The sequence below is a fragment of the Mugil cephalus genome, chromosome 19 (assembly GCF_022458985.1).
Source record: "Mugil cephalus isolate CIBA_MC_2020 chromosome 19, CIBA_Mcephalus_1.1, whole genome shotgun sequence".
Taxonomy (NCBI): domain Eukaryota; kingdom Metazoa; phylum Chordata; class Actinopteri; order Mugiliformes; family Mugilidae; genus Mugil; species Mugil cephalus.
This window is the reverse complement of record NC_061788.1, coordinates 18,705,436-18,732,180: the sequence shown is the minus strand read 5'-3', so window position 1 is coordinate 18,732,180 and position 26,745 is coordinate 18,705,436. Positions and strand designations below refer to the sequence as shown.

General features: G+C 41.3%; 2 protein-coding genes across 3 annotated transcripts in view; both read right to left on the bottom strand.

Moving 5' to 3' along the window:
• Nucleotides 1–17,977, bottom strand: part of arrdc1b (arrestin domain containing 1b) — a 37,164-nt gene extending 19,187 nt beyond the window's left edge. The window contains exon 1 of the mRNA XM_047570104.1: nt 17,796–17,977. Within this exon, the coding sequence (XP_047426060.1) occupies nt 17,796–17,913 (118 nt within the window). The 5' untranslated portion in view covers nt 17,914–17,977. The remainder of the gene's footprint in view (nt 1–17,795) is intronic.
• Nucleotides 17,978–20,816: 2,839 nt separating this feature from the next.
• Nucleotides 20,817–26,208, bottom strand: LOC124996215 (glutamine synthetase-like). 2 transcript variants are annotated; one of them, XM_047569013.1, is made up of 7 exons: nt 26,120–26,208; nt 24,481–24,658; nt 23,486–23,647; nt 23,233–23,379; nt 22,980–23,107; nt 22,691–22,890; nt 20,817–21,414 (listed from the first exon to the last, which is right to left on the bottom strand). In XM_047569013.1, the coding sequence occupies exons 2-7, from the start codon at nt 24,650–24,652 to the stop codon at nt 21,099–21,101; spliced, it is 1,125 nt and encodes a 374-aa protein (XP_047424969.1). In that variant the 5' UTR covers nt 24,653–24,658; nt 26,120–26,208; the 3' UTR covers nt 20,817–21,098. The 2 variants fall into 2 exon arrangements, with proteins under 2 accessions (XP_047424969.1, XP_047424968.1); XM_047569012.1 differs by lacking the exon at nt 26,120–26,208 and adding an exon at nt 25,879–25,897.
• Nucleotides 26,209–26,745: the final 537 nt, after the last annotated feature.

Genomic DNA, 26,745 nt, shown 5'->3' with positions numbered 1-26,745 from the left:
TGGCCATCGCCATTTTTCAAAATCCTGAAAGTCGTTTTGTTTTGTTCAACCAACAATCCAAAACTTTCTAAAAAACCCTTTTCACGTTGCAGAATACATACAGAAACCTGGTTTCTGCAAGTGCTCTGTGTTTACTAAGCTGGTTGTCTTAAGTGGTGTAAAAGGTACAATCAGCATTCAATCCCAGATTAAATGACTCTCTGCAGTAGTCACCAGTACTGTATTTCTAGGGTTAGGGTGAACATGGCAGCCAGGCACATATGCTAATTTGTGATGTCATGATACAAATTGTGGAACATATGAAAGCACACACCTTAAGGTATTTATGGATTCATTTATTTATCTCCACGCTAATGTTAGTTAATAAGGGACCCCCACAAAGCTCAGAATATAAGTAATAGAGAATGAGTCATTGTTGGGGAAACAGTGACTTACGTTCACATGGCTAATTTGCATACATCAGCATAAATCACATGCACATGCTTATACGACAGAACGAAACGTTCTCATATATAATCATTTCACTTGTAAAGTTTTCCCCTGTTCAGATTAAACTCCTTGTTTAGTTTGTAACCAGCTACAAGCATGTTTTAAAAGGTTCTCATTACCGCTGAACTGACATCACTTCCACTTGTTTTGCGAGCTGAGCAGACGACCTGTCGGCGTGACCAGAACTCATCTGTGTTCACACGGGTGCAGGAACGTCGTCACAAACCAACTCCAAATGTGGTTTTAGTGATCAGATCTCGAGATCTCAGTGCGTCACTGGATGTGTGAGCATCTGTACTCTGAGTTCGCCACTTGCGATCTGATCACTCAGTCAGGACGCAGAAGACAGAAAGTAGTTTGAAGCTGAGTCTAAAACTGCATTGATCCTTTTACTCAACTAATAGTTCACAAAGATGCTGAATAAGGAATAAAATATTTTATGTAAAGAACTTTGACAAACTTCCTATGTAAATTGTTAGCCTTCAACCAGACAATGTACAATGAAAAAAATTAAAGTTTGGGCACCACAGCATGCAAAATACAGGCTATCAGCACAATACACACTGATTAGCATGAAAATGACTCACAAACAGGGACACCCCGGTAAATCATTACTGGCCTCAGCCGTTTGTTTATGTGCATTCTGTAGCAGCGATGAATAATCTATCAGACAGGCTGCGAATAAGTGTTTGTGTCAACAGATGGAAAAGAGGAGGAATAACCTTATTGTGGAGATGCTGTGAAACTGAAGAGGTGATTGCAAATAAAAGCCTGGACGCTTCAGGTCTGACTGGTTTAGAGCAGCACTGATTACGCTTCACCAGTAGTGTTGATTTAGATCCACATTCTGCTGCAGGGGCTAGTGACGCTAGTGGCAGGTTTGACAAAACTGAGGTCATATCAAGATGACTGACGTGCCAACACGACGCATGAATGCAACTGAACAAAAAGCATGTACTTTTTATTCTTTTTTAACTGAATCCAGTATCTATCTATGTATCTTTGTACCTTCGTGTGGCAGCTCAGAGAACAGGAAACGGTCTTACTTTCAGCTCAGACTTTGATGGTGTATTATCTTCAATCTGCACAAAAGTCTTCACACTTAGGTTGACGTCAAATATCCACTACCAATGAGAAAAAATGTTCATGAGAGTAGCTGCCTTGCACGTCTGTGGTGTGAACACAACAAGCCTCTCCCTCTCCGGGCCGACCCCTCCCTCTAGCCCCCTCGTCTCTCTGTCGATCTGTCTGCAAGGAAATGAAAACCTCCTGACACGCACACACGCACACGCGCACACACACACACACACACGCACACACACACACACCAAAACTGTGACACAAGCCAGAGGATTAAACAGAGAGAAGTTGCAGCCACGGCCTTATTTCTCGATAAGCAGACAGACAGACAGACAATTCAGGCTAATATTGTTGAAAATATTTTGCTGCCACCTGTCTTTCTATTATTCTTTCCTTTATATACACACTGTATATACACACAGTATATACATACTACAAGTCCAATTGATTTGCATGGAACACGTTGTAATATGTCTTATGAAAAAATATCTGAATAAAAATGATTGAAAAATTGGTGATTTATTGGTAAATCAATCAATGTATTAATCGATCTATCAACAAGATAGAACTGATTGATCAGGGATGTGAGTTACAGCTGTATTCGAGTTCCGGTGTATTCCTTGGTGCCCTAATGTGAAAGCATTCTTTCTGCAGACAAAATGTCTCCCGGTTGCCATCATATTGCCCAAACCAACCTAAACCAGCCCAAACCATTTGGGCACTACACTCAACAAGAATCCCAGTTTGATGAAAACTGTGTCCATAAGAGACATTACCACAGACTAATCTAAAAACTATCACGCCACCAGCTGTGTGTCACCAACTGCAGGCTCACAAACTGCACAGAATTCTGTACTGGCACTAAAAAAAAAAAACACACACACACACACTCATTCACTCTCAAAGTGGCAGATGGCTGAGCTCTCCACACCGGCAGGGCTGCTGGCACAGTTTGGGTAAGTGGAGGGACCTTAGCTGCCGGTACAAAAAAAAAAAAAAATTCTGAAGCTCAGAAAACGAGGCGGCGCCCTTCAGCCATGCAGACAAACGCCCATTTATTTGGCCATTAATTAAACTCTGCAATCTGCTTCTCCAGCCATCTGCCCCATTCGTTGAAAAGAACAATACCTTTATAGTCCACATTATTAACATAAAGTGTGAGTCATCACACTTCACAGGAGACCACAGAGGACAGATAAAGCACAAACGTATGACAGGAAAGAGTGCCATTAATGCAGTGAAATATTATTTACAGCTGTGTGTTGTGGAAAAATGAAGAGTTCAATCCATGAAAGGTCAGCGCAGGGGTAATCTGTAAAAATCCCCAGCAGCAGCAGCAGCAGCAACAGGAAGAGCAGGAAGAGCAGCTGCACCAAAGCTGAATGATTAGTTCTGTCATGAGAGAAGAGCTGCTTGGGTCTGCCTGCAGCCAGGCCTCTCCACAGACACACGGATCCAGATGGATCAAGACGGGTAATGATGAACTTGATGAGACGCACATTCAGATGAAGATGACGTGTCACCACGTTCCACTACACACCAAGTCCAGAAAATTAACTCCAGACTTTTTGCGTGGCTCCAGTATATTCAGGATTATTTCATTTCAAGGTGGACTATAGTGAGAATTACTACTGATTATATTAATTTATGCCGATCCATATCTAATTTCATTATCTACTCTAACTCTTGAGTGAATATTAAAAGAATAAAAAGGATGATTTTCAAAAAATGTGTCTCTAATAACCTAAAGCCTAAACTTAGAAATGGATTTTTTTTTAAAAAACAGCATTTGAGCAAATTTTGGATGCAATACCAAGGAAAGATCTAGCCACTCAAACACCTAGCGAACAGAAAGTGAAAATCAGGCTAACTGAATGTGTATAACCATATAACATTTGCTATCCTTGAAGAATATCCTCCCTAATGTCCAGAGTTGTTCAACAAAATGTTTCATCACATTTTGGTATAAAGTGTATAGACTGTAGTCTTAAAAGTATATAGTATATCGTGTGTTCAATAAGACATCAAATCAAATCAAAATTTAAATCATCTTATTTGTGTGTTTGCCGGTGTTATAAGCACCTAAACCTTTTCTCAATTTGCTTGTGTTCTGTCTATTCGCGTGTGCTTTCTCAAGCTGCAGTGTGCTAGGCTCTCTCAGCCAGGAACCACAGATGCAGAATTTATTCAAAGACAAATTTGCTAACACCACTAGCCAATACTAAATTAATGCCATGTCCTATCACTCGTGACATTTTAGGAAGTCATAAGACCGAGGAACCCAAAGAAAACCTGAACATATCACATTTGTAGTCCGAAGCTTTAGATGAGTTGCAAATACTTGCTCACACCTTCCTCTCTGGACATCACTGCCTGTCACAGTACACCAATCTCTTCATTCACATTTGCAAATAAATTCTTTGTGTCTTTTGCCACTTTCAAATGGCGTTGTGCTTCCTGTGAGGAAAGTCCATTCAAATGGTATTTACGACTTTTAAGTCATGTTTGCTGAGGTTTTCAGGAATGGTAGATGGACATTTTGTTTGTATACTGATATTCCCAATAGCCTCAATCATTCATTATGCTTTTCCAATTCTTCCATTGGTTTACTCAGCCATTAGCTTTCTTAACTGTTAGCCTAGGTGGTTTCTAGATCTCACCAGTCGCCTTGCAGCAGTTGAGTGGGTACATCATAAACGGTGCAGTCCTCACTGGAGTGGTGCAGGTTTCATTCTGGCCTCCACCCTTGACTGCATGTCACATCCTGTCTTACGCTATGACTTCCTGTTTCTCTTCACTGGCAAAATCAAATGAAGGAAGCAACAGGCCAAAACAATCAGCTTAACGGTGTCCTCATGACATTATGACTTGAATGCCAAGCATTTTGTGTACGGACTTCCCATGTCATAACCACAAGCTCAATTTGAAGGCCGCATTTGAGTCAACATGGTTGAACAGTTTGATAGACCTAAACACAACAATAAAACACAAAGATTTGTTCATATAAAAACCAACACTTTTATTGCTTTCCAAAACTATCCAAAAATGGGCTCAACACAACAGTGGCTCACTGATGGATTACAACAACAAAACAAGTCTGGGCAATGTCAGCCGTTAGGACTGTTTTTAAAGAACACCTGTAATCGAAATATTAAGTAACAGGTAAGCTCTTTTGTTATCATAGATGACTGGTAGAATCCAGACAAAGAGAATGAGTTGGTGGAGATAACATCCTAAGCATGACGATCTCGTCCACCCATCTGGAGTGACTGCTTCCATTACGTCAGCTCCACTGTATGCCGGCAAGGAACCCTTTTTCTTCTTAGCGCACTTGAGGATACGTCTATTTGATTCAGACTCAGGCTCCAACATGTGCTCTGCATTCCCCCATGCTTGTTGGGCATGCGGACACACACAGATGGCCACTTAACTGAGTCAAACCACTGACTATGATGCAGACACACCATCACGCAATATACTATACTATACTACATCACGGACTGGAACTTAACATAGCCTTACAGTATGCTTCTTATAAACTTACACACAAGAGGGGCCCACACAGACACAAATGAGATTTCAGTTATTGTGGCGTGGCAGGATTCAAGAGACATTTCCTGGGTCAGGCGTCAATCCAAGTAGGATGTTACCCTAATGATTCAAGACCTGACCACCTAGGTCTGTATAGTCCTACACTGCCAACTCTGCTCCCAAGATGTAGTATGGTTTTGTCACGCTGACAACTACCTTCAAACTGCCATTACAGGAACCCACGCCCCGAGGCCATTTCTCTCCATAGTAAACCACAGCCTGGAGCTGAGGGAAGCTCAGTAAGAGGCAGCGGTAAAAGACAGCGGCAGAGCTTGCTCTGACTCAGCAGCTGTCTGGATTTGTTGCCATAACTGGAGTCTGTCCAGGTCTTCGCCACGGTTCAATGAGAGTGCCCGTAGGCGGAGATGATCTCGGTGCTACTACTCATTAGACTGCACAAATCTAGACACTGAGACAGAGAACGTGGTGTAACAGATAGCCTCGCTAGACTAGCTCCCTAAACATGACGGCTGTGTTTAACTGAATCAAAGTGTTCTCTGATGTAGGTTATAAGAGAATATCTGTGGGTCCTGAAGGGTGTGGGAAGGTGTGGTACAGATGAAAGTAGATAAAGTTTGGAAGGTAAGAACAGATTACTGCTTTATGCCACCGTACATTAGGCAGAAAAAGCCTGAGATAAGGGCTGCAGATTCCACCACGGCAGGAGTGGGAAAAAGATGTAGAGGCCTACATGAGGTGCCAATGAAAAACATATCTTGAGCTGTGTGTTTGCAGATTCCTTACACCTGCACAAATCAGATTTACATTTATCTGTGTGCAAATTTACAACTTTGAGATTGAATTTGACGAGTCACCGTACATTATCTTACTTGTCTGTCAGCTAATCAGAAATGTCAACAACATTAATTTCCTGTGGCTCCTGTCTACACGTTGTTTGTTGATTCCCTGTGACCTCCTTCCTATTCCCATAGGACAGCCTTTTCCTCATAAACGTTTTGCCACTTCTCTTCAATTCCTTCAGGGCACACATTCCCAGGAAAATACCGTACCCACCAGTTACTGTACATGATGTTGTTGTTTCCTCTGCCATATTATTTACATTTAAAACAGAGAGTGAGAGAAAAGATTTTGGCGACAAGCTGTCCACTCCATGGGATAAAACCGTTAACTCAGACCTTGCTGTCTATTGCGTCAGTACGTGGGAAAATGAGTGTGCTTGGCGGTCAGCGAGGAAGCATGAGGGGAAGTTGGCCTGATAATACCAGTTCACTATTTACACTGATTACACCGAGTCCAGTTTCTGCTGACAGCCTGAAACACAAAGAAGCCTCTGTGAGTTTGTTTAAGGTTCGGACTTTACAAGATCAAAGCAGGCCCGGGGAAACCCTTGAGCTCTCAGACAAAATAGACCGACTCCTCACAGCGAGTTGGGTTTCACGTTGAAGTGGGTCAGGAGAGTGAATAATGGCATTAGAAACGTCTGTCTGAATTGATCAACATTCCGCACATGCGCTAAAAGGCTCACCGAACGTCACTTACAAATTCCAGCATAACAAGATATGGAAACTCCCAAAGCAGTGTCTGGGCGATAAGACTGGACAACTACATATTTCTCTAACCTGACTGAAATCATTCTGATTAGAGATCCCATCTCAACTTAGTATGTTCAGAATGATCTGATATCAGCTATGTGAGCTTAAATGGACGAAAACATCACAATGTTGAGGTTTAGTGGTTGCGTCGACTGCAAATTCATTTACTGAAAATACAACAAAAGAAGAAGTTTGTTCTTCCCCAAAGTCTACTGACAAGATGACAAAGATGGACCCACATAGATTCTGGCTTTGTTCACTTCGTCAAACAGTTGTTTGAACAAGTCATTGTTTGGAGCCTTTCAGCAATCATTAACCCTTTTAAGGTCTCCAATGGAAAAGTTGTGTCAGTCACCATTCTTTTTGCCCCAAGTTTCTGTCCCTCCTTGAAAGTCATCAAAAAATGTGACGAAAGAGTGCATTCATACCAAAGAGAATGATCAGGTCTATAATTGACATGGTTATTAAGGTTATTTTGAACCTGACAACTCCACCACTTTCCGTTCTTTGTTTAGGTGGTTTCATATTTATTCTGAGTTTGGTATTGTTCCGATTCTTCAGAAAAAGTGCAAGTGGTGCAATACCAGCAGGGTACGAATACTGTCAGCAAGTCATGGGCTGTTGATGAGGTTGGAATCACATATATGAAAACCAAGAACATATGTGTCATGTGGTTCATTTTGTCAAAGCCCCAACCTGACCGAGTGTGTTTATCGTCAATTAATTAAACTAGCAGAAATCAAAAGAAAACAACACTAGACAACAACTAACCACAGAGACACGTTTTAAGTCTAAAAATAAAAAATTTCAGTAATCTGACCACATGCACATGAAACCTCATACCACTAATGTAACTTCTCTGGTGCTGCAATTTCTTGCGTGCTTGGTTTATGAGTCCAAGGTTAGGTCAAACACGGCACTGACAAAAGTCTGGACGCACCTTCCCACTGAACTGAATGACAAGGTGTGTCCAAACTTTTGACTGGTAGTGTACATTGACAATGCAAATATGAAGTGAACAAACCATCCTGTGTCGGCACTATTAGCAGAAACACATTTATGTACAAAATGGCAACGCACAGGTTTATTTATCAGCGAGCTCAGAGCTCAAACTGACAAGAGTTTTCAGTTTTCTGAGTATTACAACTGTATTTTATAGTAACTTTGACAATAGCTACAAATCCACAATAACAAAACACCCTCACAACATGTCCCCTGTATATTTCTAAAACCTTTTGTTATGTCTAGTTTCTTTAACAAACCACATAGGTCACAACCTCTTACCACAGGAGAGCCCAGTAATCCGACGCCACATTTACTACCTTCATTAAATCTTTAAGCGCTCCAAACAATTAGCCCCTCTCACTTTTCCAACATCTCTCCATCTCTCCTCCCTAATGCCTCTCGGTGAAACATGTCAAACACAGCCACCTGATCTTTTGATCTATTACTGCCAACCGGTATGGGAATCCCCCCCGCAGCAGAACAGGTCCTGGGCTTTCTGTTCAAACACGTCCTAAATTATCTCTGTGTAACACAGAAACATTGTATTGTAAGCTGCTTCAGGGAAACAAAGATAAAAATGAATGCCAAGTTTCACGCCTGTCAGGGCATTTGATAACACTTCACTAAAGCACTTACTGCTTTGTTAATTAAGCCCACCTCTGTAGCTCAAGTGGTGCGATGCTGACTATGTAAAATTTCGTCTCACACAGTTTCCCGCTCCAACTTCACTGTAATCAGGATCAGCCCGAGCTCCGTGCACCTCTAAGCCACTGGCCAGTTTATGTCGTTTGTGTTTGCATGTGTTTGAGCGTAGCTGCATGTAGTACACACGGATCCCTGCGTGTGTTTGCATGCATATGTAAGAGGCTTATCCCTGCAGAAATTACATCATGAATCCAGGAGTGTGTGTATTATGTACTCACATTACCCATTGTGCCATGAAATTTCCACATTACCCTGCATTAGGCTCAAATCCAAACGGCCATTACGACCTGAGAAGGCCGGGATACAAATGCCTCTGTATTCTGCCTTTCAGAACAGGATCCTCACACATTTGGCAGCTAGTTCACGCACATGCGTAGCAAAAAGTGAATTATTACTTCTCTCTTCTGGTATTTGGATGCTTAGAGTCACACTGATGCTATCTGTGTCACTAAAAGACCCACATTTCAGATTGGTTACACCCTTAAGGCAAACAGTATTAGTCTCTGTGCAAAGTGAAATTAGTGAAATTAAAAGTGAAAAAGTAAAAGTGAAATTAAATTATTTTTAACTTTAATTAAAGGTCAAGAAATGGCACCAACTATCCATACATCTGTATTTATATTATTATTTGCTAAAACATCTTGTCTCAAATGAACCAGTAAAAATCTTGTATGCAGAATATTACACTTTGCTGTATTGTATCATTTCAGTGCATATTTCAGAGCAGCGCACATCTGCAAATCTGTTGGTGGGACGGTTTTCAAGAAGCCATCTAGACGGGCTGCTCGTGTTTGAATTTGCACCTCCTTTAATTTGCAGATCAAATCAAACTCAGAGATTTCAGTGTGCCAAGCCTGCAACCAGTCAACAACGCCAAGGCAGACTGCTATGATGTCAGAGAAGAGAGCCTATCTGTGCTGGGAATTAAACAATATCTTACTCTTGAAATCAGAGACGGGAGCTAACGTTACTGCACAGTGTCAAGCTTGTTTACTGTCAAAATCCTCCATGTCCTAAAGAAGCGTCTGCAGGTAAATTAATATGAGCCTAATCAGTGCAATGAAACGCAATGCCTCCTTCCACTCTATGTTCTTTATATGTGTTTTTAGTCATAGGCAACATATTTATCTTTAATCTCCTTTTAATCTTAGTTCAAACGATATTAAAGAAACCTTTAATAATAGTTTGATAGCGCTGAGTGGTGTTGGGAGGTTTATGCTGGTTTAAATGGATGTTTTTGGAATAAACTCTTGCTGGACTTACAGAGGACCATGACTGATCTGGATTATAGAAATGTTGGACAAACACATATATACATTCTGGCAGTGCTTACTGGGTGCTGTGTACCATGGAGCACTGAGGTTTTGCAATTTTTAAAGCTCTTTCTCATCTTATTTTTTATTTTTTACGATACTGTTTTCAGTCTCAGGACCTATTACTGCTACCTGTTCCTTATATTTATACTAGATTGAGTAAAAGGGGCATTTAAGGACTGTTGCTCTGTTTGGTATCGACTGCAAAATGAACTACACCTTAGGGAGCTGGTCTTAGTAAATTAATTTAACCCTTTTACTGGCATTGTAACCACACAGTTGATCTATCTATATCTATATCTATCTATCTATATCTACGGGATTATACCATCTAGTCCTACAAGCTCAACTTTTATGTAGTAGTATTAGTAGACATTTTTTATTAGACAATTTGTAAGATACAAAAAATTGCCTTTGTGTGAACACATCATACATATGCAAATATCTAAGCTGTGGCTTTTCTACTTTTTGAGATATAGCGCTTTTGATCAGATGACCATAGCACGAACATATACATCATCCAGCTTCAGTATTTATGTTGTATGAATCTGTACAATTGTGTGAACATTTTAATAATGATGTGTCAAAATACTCAGTCTGCAGCACACTCTAATAATGTAGATAAAAAATGAATGATATTTAATCGTGATTAATCGTATTCCCTAGTGTGGAAGTCCAAGGGTTACGGTAGATTGAAATCACTTGGAGACACACCTGGCAGTAGATGTTGGCCCGTAAGAAACCACTGATGACTTGGGATGACGTTTCATGGGTGTTTTTCTGATCCTACAACTCATCACATTATAAAGAAAACCCTATCTGCAACACATTTGGTGAGGAGATTAAGTAAGAGAGTAACTATCCTGTAACTTATTAGTGTCCAAACACTGGTTCTGATTGTGTCATTACTGATACTGGATCAGCAGACGGCCAACACTGAACTTCAGACTCTGCTATAACAATTAAATAATCACAGCTGACACTCGTGGGTGCGCTTCAGCTGCTTTGCTACTGTATTTTCAGATGCAACACAGTCCTCTAATGAGTGATCATATCTAAATCATCAGTCCCTTTCTGCCGTTAGTTACAATCTGAAGAAGCAACCCCCTGCCACTGATGTTAGTTACCAAATACGCTCCACGTCATAGATACATGCCTTTTTGCGGGTTTCACAACTGTCATAACTGCCCTTTCCTTTCTAGGTGAAGCAGTTGCTGAAGGCTTCCAGAAAACCACGTCTGGACAGCAGAGCTCTCTAAGACCGGCTGCAGCGAAGTGACAAGAGAGAAGGAAAGTAAAGGAAAGGAAAGGAAACGTGTTTAACCCATTGCAGCTTCCAGCCTACACACAATGTCCCACACGCCAAGAACCCTGTCATTTGAATAGAGGTCAACCAGCAATAACTTGTTTACAACTACGACATACAAAAATGGAAGCGATAACAGAGATGGAAAGCAGGAAATTGAGTCTGTGGAGTCTCAAAGTGAACAAGGCAATGAGTATTTCTTGTATCACTGTCACTGTTAAATGGATAGCTTCTCAGTCTATACAGCGCTCAAGTGGCCAGAGCAGCATGAGTCCAAAGATATTGAAGTTACAATAATCTAAAAAGCAGGGAAAGTGCTTTCACCTTTTCAAGTTCACTGCTAAACCTTCCTCACACAGTACAACAATAAAAGAGGACATATCCAAGCGGGATGATCAAAACAACCCACAATTAGCAAAACAGCACACTTGGAATAGAAATAATCTGGTGCTTTAACAACTATGTATTTTACTTTCTCCTCTTGCTCTTTGTTCCATCTTTATTTATTTATTTTTTATTTTAGCTGGTCGTAGACAAACCAAGACGATGACAAATACAGTAGGGGAAAGCCAGCAATGAAGGCTTCAATTATCTGGGTTTGTCTGCTTTTTCCTTTGGATTGTGATGACTCACACAGACCTCCATGACCACATCCCATTACATTACACTGAATATACACAGCCAAAACCAAATTCTTATCTACCAGCTGACACGTTTTCTATCTGTAGTTTCTCTCTTATCGTGCACTAATCAATATTATATTCCACTTCACAAAAGAGTGACATTGTTTTCTGCAAACCGCCTTTGCTCTTTTCCTCTTTTGCCACACAGGAAGTGGGGCAGCTTTTCAGAGAGAGGAAGAGGGGGAGTGATCATGGGTGGGTCCGGGCTTATCAGGAGGAATGAGAATCCTCTTACAGCAGACCTAAAAACACAGCTGTGACGTTAGACAGTGCGTTGGTTATCAAGGTCAAAGGATACTTATAATTAACATGAGTAAGTCCAAAAGGAGACGGAGCAGCTGGTGCAAAGATGCCCAGCTGACAGCGTCACTTCTAGGGGCACAGTGAACTGACTGATGAAGTACATGTGGATCGATGCCACCCACCCTCAGTGAAGGGCCGCAGAGAGAATGGAGTCGCTCTGAGTCATTGCTATTCTCTCTGAATAATCATGTGTCACATTCTTCCTCCCAAGACAAAAGACGGCAAAGTCAGGAGGTTTTCTTCTTTGTTTCAAGTTCGTGCATGGAGTCCATTGTGACGATGATATTAAGGAGACAAAAAAACTGAAAGTATGCAGAAAAGCCTGAACTGCTCCTCAAGAACCCCTGCGGATTATAACTTTTTTTATATAATACTATTATATATCATATATACTATGGCACCAGTATTAGGAGTAACAGCATTAGCAGTCATAGTACTAGCTGCTGTAGTAACAGCTGCAGTATTAGCACAAGTAATAGCGATTCCATAAGGGGTCGAAATTTTTGCATTAGGGTGAGCAAAAGCAGTAGCAGGAGAATTCCCTAATGGATTTTGAGTAGTAGTGAAATACCAGCCGTGACTGGATTTAAAGGAACAGACTTTTGTTATATTGTTAATTCCGTGTTCTAAAGGTCATGTGAGGTGATGTGGTCATGATGACTGAGCCCGTTGGTTTTCAGACACACCTTTCATCAGACACCCTCGGGGCAAGCTTTAGTCAAACTCCTGAGCGTAGACCAGCTACAAGCCCTGTAACGTCGAGTCATCAAGACAAGGTTCAGATGGTGAGAAGTGCATATAGATTAGAGAGCACGGTGTGGGCAAGTGAAACTGGGTTAGATCCTTTAAGGCGATCAAGAATCTAGAGAAAGGCTGATCTGTGGTCTGAGCAGATGACAGGAAGTGGCATCAGCTGAATAATCGCTGAAATGCAAAATGCCCAGTTGCTTGGATTAAAAATGTTACCTGGCTTTCACTGCAGGCAGGCGTAAACCTGGGCCTTTAAGAGGCATGGGAGGTTTGGTAAAGATATGGTTGAGTGCCATTATGGGGATTATAGGCTCCAGTATATTTGCATTTTGATCCACACCATGAGAGATGTAAGACATGGCTTAGGCTTATCTTAAGTTGTTGTTAATAAATGGTCTTTGACTAAACTGATTGTTGCTGGGTGGACAAGTGAGGACTCGTTCAGGATTGAATAAACGTGGCTGAAACAAGTGAACAGCTGCGGACAGAATCCCAGAATTATGAATCTAAGCGGCGCAGGACAGGTTTGTGATTTTGCTGGCTGTGCACAAAAGCAGCAGAAGTCAAAAGGATTCATCATTAACAAGAACTCACTTATTTTTAACCCTAACCCTTAAATAAACTCTCAGAATGGAGCTAAGCCCCACGTAGGATAACCTGTCCATACAAGCAGAGATACCGTGTCAATACAGCAACATCTCTTGTATCAGGTGACGACACAATACATGCTGCCAGACAAAGAACAGACAAAGACACATGAGGAGTCTAACCCTAACCCTAGTGTAAACCAAACAGACACGCTGAGTCTGCCCATTGCTTCAAACCTATAATACTACACCATGAGGGATCATCTTATCCTCGTTGTCGTTGTGTATTTCAATGCCTAGAATTGACATCAACAAGAAAAAGCCCTGAGTGCTAAAATTAAGGTACCGTGCCACACCAAACTGACATGGAAGAACTACCAGCAATGATGTCAAAATATTTGTGTATTTCGACATTCAGATTCAAGGAAGGTGAAAAATGAGAAGAAGCTGCTATGTGACCTTTGAAATTCGTCATTTTCTTTATTTTCACTTCTCTTTCTTTTCTCATGAATGGTTTGCTAAGTTGAACATCAAACCAGAGAGATCTCTCTATCCGACATTCAACATCCAAAATGTTGAAGTGTCCAGCAGGAACTAGAGAGGTGTCTTGACACTGTAAGAACTAGGCCGCTCACAGAAAGCAAGACATCGACAAAGAGTCGACCTTCGTCTCAGTGTGATATAACTTTTACAGACAATAATAAATGCTTACACTTAGATTATGTCATAATTGCAGCAAATGAAAGGGTGTGGTTTATGCAAAAATGATTAAAGGACAAGTTCAATGTTTTTCCTGAAAAAGTGAAATGTCCACATTCATCAAGAATCCAGGCTCTACTACAATCTACTTTCTGCTTTGTCTTTGAAACAAAGAGCGGCCTGGTGACTGAAGGACATCGCTCTTTTGTGCAACGATTGTTAGATTACAAATTTACACAATACCTAGTCTATTTTTAGGACCAAACTTACTTTCCAGCAGTGACAGACTATCTGAATTTTTCTACCCTGCTAGTGGCTAACCCTAATGTCACTTTTATAGACAAAATACAAAACAAAATGTCCATTAGATGCAATACAGGTGCTGCTTACACTATTTCCAGTGACTCATGAGTCAGTCAGGTTTCAACTCCAGTCCATGTCCACTTTTATGTGTAAATAATGTGTACACTTTCATTCACACGTTCATGACTTTGCTCGGATGACTGTCTTTGTGAGGAGGCTGATCAATAGTGAACGCTGTCTAATGGTCTCCATCATCAATAATAGAGAGGCTGAGAATTTGGCCTCTGCTATGTTCAGCGCCTCAGAAAGCCTGTATTAGTTTATTTATACCCCTTTGTATTTATTTCATCATACTTCTTGGTAACTGTACACACCAGACACGCAGTTTAAATAAAAGACTAAAACAAGGATCCATGCAGATCACATGGTGCCACAGTCTATGTAATGGATAGCACGTGTGGTTTATCGTCCCAGACGCACCACAGAACATATGAATAAAACTCAACTCTCACATCAAAATGTGTACATGACAATAATCCACATGTAACGGAAGCAAGTGCTTCAGTTAGTCAGAATTAACTCAATGAAACAATGAGGAACTCGTGCTGCTGTTAAAAAGCAGGCTGCTCACTGCATGAGCTCAGGTCCACTGCTTTAGTAAAACTCTAAACTGTAGACCAGGGAGAAAGTTTTCAACAATCTGTCTCATTACTGAAAGTCTGTGTACTGGAAGTGCAAATGGTCAGATTGTTAACCACACAACTCATTACCTGATACAATCAGACGCCCTTGATTTAATAAGAAGATCGGATGGATTGAACAAGGAATCTCCTCTGACTGTACAAAAGAAACATTTCCAGATAATAAGCAAGCACCTCTCTTCTCAAGAAAAAGAAAGAAGAAAGAACAGGAAATCATCACGGTCTAACTAAACAGACTTGTACAGGGTTCCCTTCTGCAGAATGATTCAATACTCCCTGACTGATGGAAACATCTCCAGTTCAGGATGAGAGGGGTGATGTCACTGGACACATAATGCAACCTCTGCATTTGCAGTACATTAAGAGAGCAGCTGAAAGCCCCTCAGCTGGAGTACCTTTGCTTTTGCACTGACTAAGGGAATATTTTAAAAGATATTTTTGTAGGCAAGCCTCAGTTTGGAAAGACAAAGGAGGACCACAGATCCTCCAGTGTGATGTGCCAGCAAATACATAGTGATGAATTCAAATGGGCAAAAGCAATATTGTTCGGAGATCATTATCCAACTAGAAATACGGATAGTTGTGATAAGATTTAAGAATGCCCAGTTGATGTTGTTCACACAAACCAGTTGTTATATAACTGCAACCACACAACTAGATAGTATTAAGTACGCCTAGGGTCCCAATACATAATCAACATCAGCTCACAGCTTGGATGCAGCGGCAGCACGGCATCTTATCCACCAGTGAACCCAAAGGAGAAGGTGGGCAGCTGAATGTCTTCCAGCCTGGAAGACATTCAGTTGCAGCTCAACCAGCCCATCACCAGAGTGAAGTACATGCTAGAAACATGTAGCATGATAACACAGTCTCCCACCTCTCATCAGCTGTGTTGGCTGTATGAATATGAGCTCCTGACTGCTCACCAGATGATTCTTCTGGAAACTAAGCTGTTCTGGCTCAAGTTTGAGATGCTGATCAGAAAATTTAGCTCCTGCAATCCAGACAACGATGAAAAACCTCAAGTGCAGATGTGAAAAGACATTTAACTGGAAAAAAACAGCAACAGCACTCGACCCCTGCACCTAGTACTATATTAAGTACTTGTCAAGGTACTCAGTACTGGTATTAGCCAGATGTAAAAGCTTGTACTTCACTGGACAAAAAGTGGTATTTAAACATCACTAAATATATTGAAGCCACTTTTCCCTCAGTGTGGGTGTGGTAAGTTTTAAGAGTACTGGAAAAATAACACCCGGCAGATTGTTATTACTTGTCAAAGAAACCCAACAGTGTTTCTTTTAGCTGTGTTAAATGTCAGTTTGCCAGAATCCTTGCCAGGACTTTGTATTGGCATTGTCAAGCAACTGTGCGATGAGAACAAATAACCGAAAGCACACTGCAGTCTCACATGTTGCTGGAAAATCAAAAGAAAAAAAAATCAAAAAAGCTGCAGAGAAGTGAAACTTGATGGTAAGACCAGATCAGTAAATAATTAGATACTGTATAGGCAGGGCAGACTATTGAACCAAAGCAGTTCTATTTCAGTCTGTGTGCTCAGAGGAGACTCCAACGCACAGTGGCCGCCGGAGAAGGGCTTCACTTGGGGATATCATCTGGTGTCAGGTACAGGTGGGCCACGGCCCTGACACCTTACATTGTAACAGAGCTCAGCGGGGGCTTTGACCTCGGCTGCAATGCAATCTGCTGCAGGTCAGCCGGTACATTATGACAAATTAATTTCACTATGGCAGCCTGAAAGCGCCACGGAAATCTCAATTTAAGTAAGAAATGTGACTTTTGGGTAAAAGCTTGTTTTACATGTAATCTTTATAAAAAACAGAATTTATATATATATATATTTGCAAAATCAGTGAAACTAAATATTTTTCCGTTGTCACATCAGTAATGCTGTACATTCACTGCTTTACAGTGAAGACTCTTTCCAAGTAAAACACCTTGCCATCACAGAGGGGCTCTTTATTTACTGCCTTTGTCAATTAACATACCTAACATACACTGTGCCAGGCTCCCTTCCCTGAAAAAGGTGCTTCAGCTAAAGATGATAGCAGCCCTTTTATTATCAGGGAAGAGTCCCCACAAGGATCACTTACACACAATGGATTCTTTGTGTACTCCCATGGCAACTCCAAGAGCTGCCCTCCACCTTGCTGAACTACTTTACCCCCCATTATAAACCGTTACAACGAGCCGCATTCAGCGTTTACACGGTTTTCTTAACCGATGTCACCTGTTGTTCTGCTTCTCATCGTCCCTAAAACAACGATTTGTAGGTTTCGTGAAAAACAAAACAAGGAAGCAACATGTCACAACAAGCAGCGTGCGCTCCAGGATGTGGGCTACGAGCAGCGCTGTCTGCCAGCAGTAGCCTAACAACTCGCTGAAACGGCACACCAAAAAAATGATGAACACCCGTGGTTCGCGTCATGTGGAGGGTGGAAACGCTGCGTCCACTCCCAGCGCGGCCGGCACAACAAATATCCCTGACCGCACCGTTTTTGTTTTCTGTTACTGCATCCTTTTTATTATTATCAAATGGCAAACAAACACGAAGCATTCACGCTGTCCTCTGGCCTACATCATCGACAAGGAGGAAAAGTTTATTTACATGGTGCCTCTGTGCGCGCTTGGCTGAACCGAGAGACACGCTGGCATGTTTCCCCCCTTCCTCTCCCTCGGTGAAAACCTTGTTGAAGGGAGGCTTACCTTTGTACTGCAGAGAGTTGCCGGTTCGTATCTTCACGGTGCCGCTAATCGACTCCCCCGGCCCGTAAACCACCTTGTTGTTAGTAAAAGTGATATCAAATTCCTGAAGCTTCCCCATTGCTCCGCTCTGCTCCGCTCCGCTCCGCGTCTCCACCGCTCTGCGCCTCCGATGCTGCGCTCTCACCTGCTGCCGCGTACCTCCCCTCCCCTCCCCTCCCCTCCTCCTCCCCCAATTGACCAGTGACGTCACTTCGACCACTGAAAGTGAGATAACAGATGGTCGGCGAGGTTAACAGGTTGAAGGTGAAGACCCTTTACATAATTCAAATGCCACTGTGGGGATGGCGATGAGGGGTTACTCTGGTGCTATTACAGGACTCGGAAATAAATAAAATATTGATTGATTTGAATAATAGAAATAAAAAAATGCAAGAACACTACATCTAGCAGTAAATTAAAAGCTAAAAATTGTTGGACAAGGGTGTTCCAAGAGGTGTGTTTACCATTCATGTTTAGGTTTTTATCTTTTTAAGCAGTTTTGCAGGGATCTCAGGAAATTTATCAACTCACACATTAAAACCACAGACAGGAGATATAAACAACACCGACCATCGTGTGACCCTGCAATGTCTGGGAAACAACTTCAGAACAACTCAGAAAATGTGAAAATGGAGAACTACACAATATTAGGAAGGTAGTCATAACATTTTGCCTGATCGGCGTATATATCACAGCTTTGTCCAGCTGAAATATATACTTAAAGAGAAGTGTCATTTAGACTATAACATTCATTACACCATTAAGTCTTTTATGTTATCCAACACTATGGGGCCCTCATTTAAATGATTTAAATGATTAACCTCGCAGATTATTTCTGATATACACAATTTCACAGTACTTTACAGAAATAGTGTTACTGAAATTTCAGAGAAGTTTTTTTAAGCAGTTCATTCCTTGCCATTGCTTGTCTAAGAGTGCACCATCAGTGAAGCTCTCCGAGGTTAATTAAAACCACAGGCGGTTATTTCGGTACCTATAATCAGATTCATCAGTTGTATAATGCCATTGTGCTGTTGTCATCTGAGAATCAAATTAGTAATATGCAACACACGCTTTATGTAAAACTGATGGTCATGCCTAACCTTTGACACGCCTCAGGTTAGTATGATGGCAGATATAGGTTTTGTGGTAACCTAAGCCCTTGAAATAGAGTTGTTCTCCACTATTCTGTGGAAGATGATAGTTTAAAACTTCACAAACTAAAAGTATAAGGTGTCATTTTCATTTTGCACTGTCCCCGTCAACGCCACACTCTACACTCATTAATACACAGGATAAGATGTTACAATCTCTTATGCAGTGATCCGATGCAAAACTCAATCTAAGCCTAGTCCAGCTGAAAAAAAAAGAGCAGCAGACTAGCAGCCAGCTACCAACTAGCAACGAATAAGAAGATACCAGCTAACTAGCCTAGCCAACAGCAGCAGGTAAGAAGTGATTGGACATGCAACTACACTTCAACCAACACTTCTCCCCTCTGCCAAGATCAGAAGTAAAACACTGGAAGACACCAGCTAACTAGCCTAGTCAACAGCAGTAGGCAGTATGCAGCACATGAGCCACATACTGCCTAACATAGTTTGCACGCTGACGAAAACTTCCTCAGAACAGTTTAAGCACAGAAAACCCCAACACCGATCAGCATGAAAATCACCTTGAAGTCCCTCACATTACTCATGCACTTCCCATTTTCTGCATGCACTTCCTGTCTCTGGCTGTATTTCCTGTCTGAATGTGCAGCTTTGGCGGTTTGAGCTGTACAAGTCACAATTGTTGCGGTGGCTCATGGAATAAGTGATCTGATTGTGCTTTCTCCATATTCACTTCATTTAATGTAGTGTTAATGGCTATATTATTATCAAACAAGGACTACATCAGAGGCAGACTTGAATGCTCTCTCTCCTCTTTCTCTCTGTCCTCATTTCACCAGCTAATATTCCTGGTAAGAAACAGATGTTTCCATGACGACAGACAAACACCGCGGTTGCCAAGTTACAGCCCGTATCCATGGAAATGGGGTATGTGGTGGCATCTGATGTAGTCTAAAGAGTCCTTCTGTTTCTTCTCTTCTTTTTTTTCTTGTTTATTTACTAATGTTAGGAAACGCCTCCCTCACAAAGCTTGAATAATGAGTCATTTTGATTCTGCGAGGCAGCAAGTGGGAAGATGATGCGTGGGAGAGTAACGGGATAAGATGTTAACACCATATGTCAGGTCAGCCGTGCATCAGACTGAGGTGGATCCATGCCAGTGCCATGGGTTGAATGAGAAGACAAGCTCATTCGTTCATTCATTCATTTTCTACCTGTAGACATTGTTCATGTTTACCTTCTCATGGTTTAATGCATCATTATTTCAAACCACATCTCGCACATTCCTGTATAAGGAGGGGTGAAGTCTACTGTGACACTTTGACCTCTATCTTCTGGTGAAATCCATTTCATGTTCTCTGTGTTTTCATGCGACGTTACGTTACAGACGAGAACTAATCCAGCGGCTCCCCCTAGTGGTAAATTTAAAAATTGCAACATTCACAGCACAGAGAAGTTTTAATTGTCTGCACACTTCTTTTATTCCCTACTCTGTCCAGCTCTACAATAGCTCCCCTTTTCATAACAATTAAGCTACTATGGCCAAGCAATTGCTCTTGTGGATCATTAAAGTCTGCCAAGAACAACTAACAAAAAAAAAAAAAAAAAAAAAAAAAAGGCTCAATATTCAAATGTGGATCACAATATGGAGCTTGGTTTCGGTGCTTTCGGGAATCATTTCAAAATAAAATCCTATCCGAACACTGCCTAAGACTTCTGACAAGACAAATTATGGTTTAAAACATAAAATGTAACTATTGACAATGATTTAAATTATTCCAAAATGTCACAAATTACTTTTATTATGCATTTTATTTAGTTTTCTATTTTAAAGACATGTTGTAAACACAGGAACAAAATTAGACATGACCACAGCTCTGTTGTCTCTTTATTTCACTTTTCCCACTAACACTGGACATATGAAATTACTATTATTGCTTTCATGATGAATAATGAATAACATGTGCCCTGAAAAAGAATCTAGTGATCTGATAAATATGCACAAATAGCGTTTCTTGGATAGTCACACAAACAAACATCCAGACTACATGTCCTTTTTACAGACAGTGTTGTCCGGGTCAGGTAAACACAGACAGATGATAGCTCATACATTTGTTAATATATCTAAGCAACAGAAGTCTACACTTCCCTCCTACTTGCTTTTATCTTCATCTTCCTCTTCTGAGTGCAGCAGGCAGGTCCTTGCGATGGCCCCTGTCACTGTATAGGGGTCACAGTTTGCTGCAGGCCGCCGGTCCTCAAAGTAACCTCTCTTGTCGTGGCCCACCTGCCGTGGGATGCGGATGCTGGCGCCACGGTTTGCCACTCCAGCGGAGAAGTCGTTGATGTTGGAGGTTTCGTACTGGCCTGTGAGACGCCTTATGTTGTCTTTGCCTCCATGCGCGTCGTACATGGCGATGTGCTCGGCGTGTTTTTTGCTCAGCTTCTCGATGGCCTCCTCGATGTACCTGTCGTCAGATCAGAGGTGGGTGAGTTCGTGATGCGGAGGTCTTCTGTTTTAACTTTGCACGAACAAAGTCTCTTTAAAAGTCATGAATGTTATAGTCTTCACAAGATTGATTAAATGTGATGGCAGGCTATGACTGAAGATTTATGACCTCATACAGAATGCTTACAGTCAGACGAACAGACCGAAAGCTTCCCTATGTTTACCTGTTATTTGAAGCTAGGAAAGATGGTGGGCCTCATAAAAGTAGTGAGTCAAAATAGTAACGCAATCCTCTGGAACTTTGTTACTACACAGACCTGCCTGTAGCATGCACAATTATTGAGCTTGACTTGTGGTTCTTATCAAAAACATCTATTACATTTAAATAGATAATAGTGATAATCACAATTCAAACCTAATCACTCTTTAGAGAGATTTCTTTCGAGCATACATTTTTCCATTTTCAGCATAATTTATCAACAAAGACACTTCAGTGCCACTTAAAGGTTTGTGCGTCCTTCAGAATTTTCTCCATTTCTGCATAAAAATGACTCAAAACATTAGCGGATTTCCACACAAGCCCTGAGTGTAGACAAAGAGAACCCAGTCAAACACCGCTGCATGCATTTATTCAAGAAAATATGTGATTTGTGCAAAACTATGAGCTGCAAAAGTAAGTGAACATTTGTTTTTAGCATCCGGTGTGACTCAGCAGCGGTAATAGCAACTAAACGTTGCAGTAACTTCTAGTCAGTGGCCTGGAGGATTTCATCTTATTACTCTGCTATCTACTTTCAGGATTTGTGTGAAAACACAGTGATATAAACATTTTTATGTAGAATGTGGAAAATTCTGAAGGGTGCAAAAACAGCACTGTAGGTAAGTATGGTTACTAAAACCTGAGATCAGCAAAATGGAAACATTTATACACAAGAAAATCAAATGGAAACATAGTTAATTAATCAGTCGAAAAATGTGTTTTCAGGAAGTGGAGGAAGATGTGAGTGTAAGGGTTAGCTCAGAAAAAAGACAGAAAAAAAGGAGGTGGACAAAAGAGTGGAGTTGGGCTTGTTAATTGATTTTTCATTAAGCAATTACAGCCCGCTGATTACAAGAAATTAATTTAGCTAATCACACCATCCTGATTTGTGGAAAAAATATTTGTTTAATATTTCATGAGAGCACCGGCACCTAGTGTCCATTAGCGGTATTGTCACTACCTTTAGGCTCTTTGGGAATGCTGTTGTTTAAAAGCATTCATTCTGAAATGAGGTTCACTGGAGAAGTTTACTTACTGCAGGCCTCCTTCTTCCCTCATCACCTTGGTGCTGACATTTGTGTGGCAACCAGCTCCGTTCCAGTTGCCCTTAATCGGTTTGGGATCCAGTGTCGCCACAACCCCAAAATCTTCACACACGCGATGCAACAGGAAGCGCGCGACCCACAGATGGTCACCCATCTCGATGCCCTCGCAGGGACCGACCTGGAACTCCCACTGAAGTCAGAAGTAACGGAAAGAAAGAAACGAGTGTAAAACACGAATCCCGGTTCGATGCCTAATCACCCTCAAGCGCCGACATTTACCTGAGACGGCATGACTTCAGCGTTGGTGCCACAGATTTTAACCCCGGCATAGAGGCAGGCCTTGTAGTGGCACTCCACGATGTCTCTTCCATAAGCATTATCAGCCCCCACTCCACAGTAGTAAGGGCCTTAAAGTGGGACACAGTAATCATTAGTGATCAGTAATCACATCATCTTTGGTTTTACAGTGATACATCAGTGGTACCATTCATTTCAGTACCTCTCACGAGAGAAGAGAGAGGAATGAATTTACCTTGTGGTCCTGGGTATCCGTTTGGGGGCCAGCAAAAAGGATGTCCATCCACTCCTAAAAGTGTGTACTCCTGCTCCATTCCGAACCAAATGCAGTGCTCTTTGACCTTCTCCATCACTTTATTGCAGCTTGTCCGGTGGTTAGTTTCTAATGAGCAAAAACAAAAGCCAGCACGGCCCGTTTGTCCTAACCTGACAGGCTGACGTGAGCTCAGCAGCAAAAAAAACCCAGAGCAGACATGTGAGATGTGTACCTGCAGGTAAGCGGTTGTATTTGAGAACCTCGCAGAGGACCAGCTTGTTGGGGTCGAGGGTGAACGGATCCCTGAACATGCGGACGGGGATGAGGTACATGTCGCTGTTGGAGCCTTCGGCCTGGTAGGTGCTCGAGCCATCAAAGTTCCACTCGGGAACATCTGAGGAGATAAAGATTTCCTGTCTCAGCATCTCTTCCCATCGTAGGAATGTTGCAAACTGGATTTGTGACATTCTGTTTGCTGCGTAACCTGACAAACGCTGTACGTTTACAACTTAACTGAATCACGTACCAAAAGTAAAAATAGTCCAACAATAGTCCAGTGAAATGAACCAAGTTGTACTGTAACAACTGTGGATAATGTAATGTTTTTTGGGTGAAAAACATGTATTGTGTAATGTTAGTTGAGTTCTCAGGCTTTCTGGCCAGTTAAATAGAGAAAGGAAGAAAAAAGGAGGACAGGAAGAAAAAAAACAGAAGCAGGAAACAAATGAAAGAAAGCAACCTGCTTGTAAATTCCTTCATTTCTTCCTCTGTGTGGGTTGTGTGAGGGGCAATGTGTAAGCGGATCTTGTCATTTAACTCTAAGCTCAGTAAGGACTATCTGCTTTGTTTGCAACGTGTGAAGCAGAATTTTACAGAGTGACTCTAAACTGGACCTGTGTTTTGCACAAATATTTGTTCTCCTGTTTTCAAGGCTGAACGCTGTGTTGTGTACAGTGTGTTGTGTACACAGGTTTTCTGTTTATTAGTAATCATGCAAAATTTTTGATGACATTTTCCTCACACGGGACACTGTAAGGAACTGAGTCTTGAACGACCCATAAATTAAGTCCTATACAGTATGTACTGATTGTTCACATGGGAGCAGTCTGAAGAAAACAAAAGGACCATTTTTTCCTCCCGTTAAACAAACACATTCCATACAAAAATGTCCATAGACTCCATTTAACTTAACACATAATAACTCAGAAAAAGAAAAAGGCAATTTACCTTCTATACTGGCTGGCTCTGTGTCCAGAGTCTTTGTCTTATTGCGGAGTCCCTCTCCGGTGCCATCGACCCAAATGTAGGTGACCTGGCACTTCCCTCCCTGAGGCAGGCTCATGTACTGCTGCCGCACGGCCTTGTTTAGGCGAGAGCTGAGCGACATGTGGCACGCCATGGTCACCTACGGTCAGAGAGGCAGAGCATCACCATCTGATGTGCAGTTGTAGTGTCATGCATGCTATTGTGTTCTACACTTTATGCCTTTCTTCATTCCTTCCCTTGCTCGACCTGTATCCTGGGGTGCAGCGTCAGAATGGGAAAACCAAGCAACTGTTTCTTCCCCACGAAAAGAGCAAAATGAGAAAAGGGGGCCCCAAGATGCCTGCTCTTTTTTCACCAAAGAAAGAACTTGTACTCTCAATAAGTCCACACATTCTTTAGCTCTTTAGCTGCAGTTTACCACCTGGGCAGACAGCTGTTGAGTCGTAATGAGTCTCACAACAGCCATGTCCACATATACAAAATTGTGTGGATGCATTCACACACATTTAGACATTCAGCAGCGGGGGTTAAATATCATGCCTTGTAGTAAACGGAGAGTAAATTTAGACTCGGCCTATTAAACAGATTTTAAACACATTAGCATTCATGAAAAGTGAACTGTCAGAAATACAGAGAATTGTTGAGAATTCAGAATATTTAGTCGAGGTTGTCAAATTTTAATGAATTCATTCAGTATTCAACCTGCTGGTCCTGTGAAATGACAAAGAAGGTCTCAGTCAGCCGCCACTTGTGTCCAGAGAGAGTGTATACGTGAACACAAAATACCGCTGTACATTCTTAAGGCAATATTTGTTTCAGATTGCATCAGACAATACTGCCACGCATAAGATCACAACGTAGCATCAGCTGTTACTTTCTGCTGCTGGAGTTGTAGTCTCTCCTGTCTTTGTGTCAGGATTATGAGAAAATTACACGCGCCACAGAGAAGGAGTGCTTCACATTTAAAAGGATGAACTGAAGCAGCCTGAGACACGGCAATGACATTGCACCAGTTAATGCGTGTATTACCAAAGTGATGTTTTGCTCATGATCATTTCGTTTTGTTCAGAGCACCTGTCAAATATAACAAACAGCTGATGTCCCCGGGGAGCTTTTTAAAGACCAAATGCGTGTTTCTGCTTGTTATTGGCATTCCAGTCCTTTTACCAGTTACTCTTGTGTTGGTAAACCAAGATTAATTAGGTCAAGCACATTTTAAACTATTGACATAACTTACTTCTCACAATTACGTTGTTTTACCATTATGATGAAATAAATTCCAGCCCCATCTACTTATTTCATTTTACTTTAGTTTTCTTTCCATACAGGTCATTTTGTCAACACCTGAAATATTCTTACCTTCAGCACCTTGTAAAAATGGCCTTGTAAAAAAATCTCTTTTAGTATCACAGTGATGATAGTGATCTATAAAGGTGCGTCAGTTTCCCCCGAAGCAATATCATCAGATCTTAATGCAGTATTTTATCTATTTCCTGGTTACTTCAGACAGCTTTGGCTATATTTGTGTAATTAAAGTGGCATCTCAACAACTGCACAAAAGCAAATGAAATCTATAATACAGATAAATACATAGACTTACTCTGCTACAGGCGACTTCAGGTGTAGTTGAACGAACAACTCAACAAGTGACGCGGTGAAACCTGTTTGTACTATTTAACAACAATGGGCCGTCCTCTCTGATAACGCAGGCACACGTGTGCCTGACCTAATATGGTGCTTCAAAGGCGGTCTTCAAGAGTAGGTGTCGTTGTTCACCTTTTGTTTGTGATTCCATACCGTGGTGCTGTCATCAGACCAAACCAAGTCCTGCGTCACATTAACCAAGGTCATTTTTATCTGGAAAGATGTTTCAGGTTTTGCTCGACGCTCAATGTGTGTGATTTTTATTTCACTGAACACAGACAACACAGGCACTTACAGGACGGGGACAAAACAACTGAAACGTCTACAAAACATAGGAAGTTATGTATGGTATGTGCGAGGGCATGCTGTGTTGTTTTCACCAATACTGAATCTAAATTGAAAGTACATGTATATAAAAGAGGAAAATATAGATATAAATGGTTAAAAAATGCATGAAAGACAGACAAAAAACATTGCTAATTTGACGTTTTGAGACAAATATATTGGTGGTTATAGTAGTGACAGTATAATTATATGTAACATATATGGCATATAATGAAAGTGGTCAATAAATACAGTATT

Coding starts and splice junctions, on each gene's coding strand:
- LOC124996215 (XM_047569013.1), bottom strand. CDS start 24,652: ATGGCGTGCCACATGTCGCTCAGCTCTCGCCTAAACAAGGCCGTGCGG. Junction 23,380..23,485: donor ATACAACCGCTTACCTGCAG/GTACACATCTCA, acceptor TTTGCTCATTAG/AAACTAACCACCGGACAAGC. Junction 23,108..23,232: donor CGGATACCCAGGACCACAAG/GTAAATTCATTC, acceptor TCCCACTTTAAG/GCCCTTACTACTGTGGAGTG.